This window comes from Echinops telfairi, unplaced genomic scaffold, assembly GCF_000313985.2.
Source record: "Echinops telfairi isolate 266 unplaced genomic scaffold, ASM31398v2 ScPeMD7_18;HRSCAF=68, whole genome shotgun sequence".
Classification (NCBI taxonomy): Eukaryota; Metazoa; Chordata; class Mammalia; order Afrosoricida; family Tenrecidae; genus Echinops; species Echinops telfairi.
In genome coordinates this window covers 90717251-90722453 of record NW_022103915.1, presented here as the reverse complement: position 1 = coordinate 90722453, position 5203 = coordinate 90717251, and the positions used below count along the sequence as shown (strand labels likewise).

Genomic DNA, 5203 nt, shown 5'->3' with positions numbered 1-5203 from the left:
CCCCCCCTTTTAGCATGAGCCGCACCGCCTATGCTGTGGGAGCCCTGTTTCTTCTCCTGGGGACGCTGCTGCCAGCCGCCGAAGGGAAAAAGAAGGGGTCTCAAGGGGCCATCCCCCCCCCAGACAAGGCCCAGCACAATGACTCGGAGCAGACTCAGTCGCCCCAGCAGCCGGGCTCCAGGAACCGGGGGCGGGGCCAGGGCCGGGGCACCGCCATGCCGGGGGAGGAGGTCCTGGAGTCCAGCCAGGAGGCCCTGCATGTGACCGAGCGCAAGTACCTGAAGCGAGACTGGTGCAAAACGCAGCCGCTGAAGCAGACCATCCACGAGGAGGGCTGCAGCAGCCGCACCATCATCAACCGCTTCTGCTACGGCCAGTGCAACTCCTTCTACATCCCGCGGCACATCCGTAAGGAGGAAGGCTCCTTCCAGTCCTGCTCCTTCTGCAAGCCCAAGAAATTCACCACCATGATGGTCACGCTCAACTGCCCCCAACTCCAGCCGCCCACCAAGAAGAAGAGGGTCACCCGGGTCAAGCAGTGCCGCTGCATCTCCATCGATTTGGATTAAGCTGCCACGCCCCGCCTGCCCGAGCGATGCAGCCCCAGGCGGCCTCCAAGCCAGACCCACCACAACTTGATTTTCACTTGGCTTAAACCTAAGGGCACGAAGAACCACCAGCTGCCTCTTGGCAGGAGCCTGCTTGTCTGTAGTTGCGTTGCATGAGGGTGTATGGGTGCCTGTGGGGGTTCAGAGACACCAGGAAGACAGAAAGAATTAAAACTAAGCATCCTTTCCTGGAGGGCACTTCTAAGGACACCAAGGATCTGCTTCCACCAGGCTGGGTGCAGACACTGAAGCCCAAACTGCTCGGAGGCACAGGCACGGCAGGTGGAGCACCATCTCCCTGGGCCTGGGTCTCCCCGCAGGGGGCCAGCCTCTCCTTCCCGAAGGCACCATTGGAGCAGGCTATGCTGGGGCCAGGGACCTGCTTTAGAAGTGCTGTTCACCGCTGTGCTCTCTTCTCCCTTCCTCACTCTGTTCCGACTTGGGTTATGAATGGACTGGGGTGTGGATGTGTGTTCCATTGTGAAGATCTTCCAGACCTTGGGGAAGGCGGCCGGAGGAGGAGAGGGAAGCCGAGGAGGGAAGGGATTGAGAGTGATCTTGAGTTGAGCCCAAACGTGGGTCAGCAGGGAGACCCAGGGTGAAGCCAAAGTTGTTTCTCTGTTTTGTTTTATTTCGCCTTTTTATCTTTCAGTCTTTAGCAGAGCCCAGGAGAAATGAAAGTACCCCCAAATCATAAACCTTGGCTAACATTGTCTACTAAGACAAACGGTAACCCACCCACCCCAAACATAAGGTATAATAAGCATTGGCCACTCCTATTTTTAGAAACAAGTAAAGAAGTCAAACCTAATGGCTCCTCGGGTGGGCAAGAGTTAGAGCTCAGAACCCCCAAAGACACAATCCTATTAGACTGAAGGTCCTTATAGCTTTCCGTCCTCTTGGGTAAAATCACCTCTTTCCCATGTCATGAATCTGCATAATGTTTCTGAGAGCCATGACCTTGTCTCCTAGAGGCGCTACCTCTTGTGAGTATCCCTGATCGAAAAGAAACCATCTGCGTTGACAGAGTCCAGGTCTTGTCCCGTGATGTTTCGTAACTTCCAGCTTTAGTGGAGAGAGAACCAGACGTAAGAGGACCGTAAGGAAATGACCACTGCAGCGAATGAGTTGCAGTGGAATGGATTCTGATTCAGAGACCTCATACGTCAGGGTAGAACTGTCCCATAGTGCTTCCAACAGCTTATGCTTTCAGACCTAGAGTGCCAGGCCTTTCTTCTGAGGCCCCTCTAGGGGGACCAGCACCTCCAACTTTGTGGTGAGCAGATACGTTTATTAACCATTGGTACTCTCTGGGGACTCTGTCGAAGGAGTATAGTTAGTTCGTAATAACCAGGAGGAGATGTAGGGGATGTTCCAATGCCTCTACAAGCTGGCCGCTCAGGAGGATTAATTGCCCTCTTCGTGGGATTTGCATAATTTTGTGACTCTTCAGTGTCTCCTGAGAGGCACTTGCCTCTGATTCGACTTGGGCAACTGAGGATTTACCCAATGTCCAAAGCCAAGATGAGTCACCAACCTTACTGCCCTCTAGATTTGGCTAGCCTCTCCTGATCCAGTCCGAGTTAGGTGTACCTCCCACAGCTACTCTTGTTGCCCTGTCTCTTCACACCCCCCTTGCTGTCCCAGTCGTGAGTCAAATGGGAAACAAACACCGTGGACCTGAGTGCAGTTGCCTCTCGTGGGCACCACTGTCCAAGGCTCATTGAAATGAAGACGCTGTTTTCATTTTGTTCCCATAGTGCTTTCCCATCTAGCAACTAAACAGGAGCCATGCTTTGAGGCCCAGGGGCTGAATCTAATGTTGAACTTCTGAGTACTCACAAGGGATGGTTCTAGATCAGGCACATGTATGCTAACACTTGAGTCTGTGTGTCTTGTCTACCCCTGTGTGCCCCTGTCATTGCCCCCAAATCGATGTATCCTCCACATCCCCCCACTGGAAAGCAGAGCATGGATTTAATTAAGCACACAAAGGCTAAGCTGGGAATTGCGAGAGTTGGGGAGAGGGAGTGAGCTGAACATACAAAACCACACCAGAGAGGAGAGATGCCACTCGGCACCGGCAGACGCTACGTGTCTCTTGTTGTTGTCACTCTGCCACAAGCAGGCGAGCTTGTTGAAGAGATGACTGAAGCTGGCAGCAGGGTTCTTCTGTTAGCAGCTGGTACCACAGTCTTGCGTGTAAGTCAGATTTGGCTCGAGTAAAGAGAATTGCCTCAAAATTAACTTTACGGAGATAATCAGCAGTGTTACTGCCCTAAAGCACAGCTCTTGCCAAAGAGACAAACGCCTGCTTTGCTTACTGTGCCTATATCCAGACTAGCACAAGGATGGTGTGTCTTCTAACATTTATTGAAAATGCCATATTTGTTACATATTGTATTGGAGTCACCGATGATGTAAGGATAGATAGATATATATTTCTCATTATTATAGTAGAATATTTTTTTATGGCAAGATATTCGTGATCTCAATCTTTCCTGTTAAAATGATGCCAAACACCAGATATGAATTTTACGATGTACACTTTGGGCTTGGCATTAAAAGAGAGAAACACATGTTGTAAGCCTGTAAGTTGTTTCTTTGTTACTGTCGTTCTTGAAAGTTGAAAATGTAAGCAAAAAATCTGAAGGAAAGGATAATTTCCACTGTGTGGAATGTGAATAGTTAAAAAAAAAGTTATGGTTATTTAATGTAATTATTCAAAGCGTTTGATCACTGTGATGTCAAGCATTTTATTTGATCTCCTCTACCTAACTTCCTGGGAGTTGAGCAAGGATGCTGGCCCCAGTGGGAGGGAAAGGCAGGAAGTACTGCTACTGTGATTCCAGCTCCTCGGCGCCCAGGTTGATTCCAAGTGAAACGTGTTAAGACAGGTGTCTGCCATTCTGCGATCGGTGGATGGCTGCAGACAAGTTCTCTCGGTCACAGCATCGTCCTAGTCTCCTGCGGAGGCTGGTAAACAAAAGGCCCTACCCCAACTGGCTTGGGAAGGAATCTCTGGGCCAGTTAGATAGGAGGCAGAGAAGCCAGCTCAGGAGCTTGTAGCCATGGTTTGCGAGGGACCCCAAGGGGTGCTTTTGACTGGATTTCTCAAAGGACATGGGACAATCATGGGGGCTTATTAGGAACGACTTTTAAGAAAATTGAAAATTGCATCGGCGAGGCAAAGGCCAGGAAAGTTGCACAGAGGAATTTCCGGCCTGCCATCCTGACAGTGCACCTGTTCATTGTTTGAGGCTAGCAATGACGGGCCTGTGAGAGTTTCCTTGGGAAACCTTACTTCACCCACCCCTTCAGACTTCTTTTTGTTACTAAAACTCAAAGAACGTTCAAAAGGAACACAATTAAGAGTCCCTCTGGGGTGCCCAAACTGCCATTCTGATGTAGTGTAAGTCAGAGAGGACGGCTGAGTCTGGAAAAGATTAAGGAGATGGAAACGCCGTCAGGAGTGCATAGACCTGAGTGGAGGATAGGTTGAGAAGTCATCGCTTCACATTTAGATTTGTTGTTTAATAAAAGTTTCTATGATTTTTGTATCAATACGATTTTACTTAACCTCACATGCTTTCAGAGGCTTTTAACCTGGGACTTCAGGTAAGGGAACAGTCCATGTGGACAGTTTGTGTACTGAACTGTTTATGAGCCGAACGTGTGTTACAGAGGGAAGACCTGAGTGTTTAATCGAATGTTCCTTAAAGGTTAACACATCTAAAGAAACCTTAAGAAAACTGTTGAAAGCTATTGGGAAGCAGTATGATGAGTGGACACAAAGAGCTTATAATAACACATAGTTCACAGTTAAAGTCCTTTTAAGGAGACCTGGAAGGTGTATGTGCAGAGCATTTTTAAGTGAGCAGATAATACTTAAGAGTGAAAGTAGTTATTGATTTGTCAGTTCCGTGAGATATTTAATATCAACTGCACTGTGTATTATGCATGCTTTAACCATGTAATAACGAAGGATTGTTTAGACTATGAGGTACCTGGCTTTGTATAAAGTTTAGAGGGGATTTGATAGTCTCATAAAAGCCCATTTGGTTTAAAGTTTTATACATCTGTAACTAGAATTTATTTCTCACCTCAGTAACATGCTGAATATTCTTTCCCAAAGAGCAGCCAATAAAACAGACTCTTCTCTTTGTTTCCCTTTTTCTCTTGTTTTAAACTGGTAGTGATCACAGAGCAAGGCTGCATGAGGGATTCCTTTGTCACGGGAACACCAAAGCCAACCCAGTGGTCCTGGAGTCTGTTCCAACTCAGGGTGGCCTGCCCACGTCACAGGGCCAGCCTCCTCCAGGGTTTCCGGGGCTGCGGGCTTTGGCAGCCAGACCCTCAGGATGATCTTCTGTGGTGTCTGCCGCCTTTTGACTAGTGGTCAAATGCTTCACCTTTCACCCCCAGCACTTTTATCAGCATATGAGTCACATGTCAGACAAGCCAATAGTCAGTCCCATCAAGAGGAGCCTTACAACCTTCCACCACCGTCCGTTTCGAGCATTGTCTTCATTCTTGGACTCATCGTTCTCAGCTCCCCATCGCCCCCCCCCCCCAACCTCCTCTGTCGCAGCAAT

At 48.8% G+C, this 5203-nt stretch overlaps 1 protein-coding gene across 1 annotated transcript; it reads left to right on the top strand.

Moving 5' to 3' along the window:
• The first annotated feature begins 14 nt into the window (after positions 1–14).
• On the top strand, positions 15–4777 carry GREM1 (gremlin 1, DAN family BMP antagonist). The gene has a single exon (XM_004712679.2). The coding sequence runs from the start codon at positions 15–17 to the stop codon at positions 567–569; it is 555 nt and encodes a 184-aa protein (XP_004712736.1). The 3' UTR covers positions 570–4777.
• The last annotated feature ends 426 nt before the right edge of the window (positions 4778–5203 follow it).

Bases quoted from the DNA above. Each gene is read 5' to 3' on its own strand.
- GREM1 (XM_004712679.2), top strand. From the start codon at position 15: ATGAGCCGCACCGCCTATGCTGTGGGAGCCCTGTTTCTTCTCCTGGGG.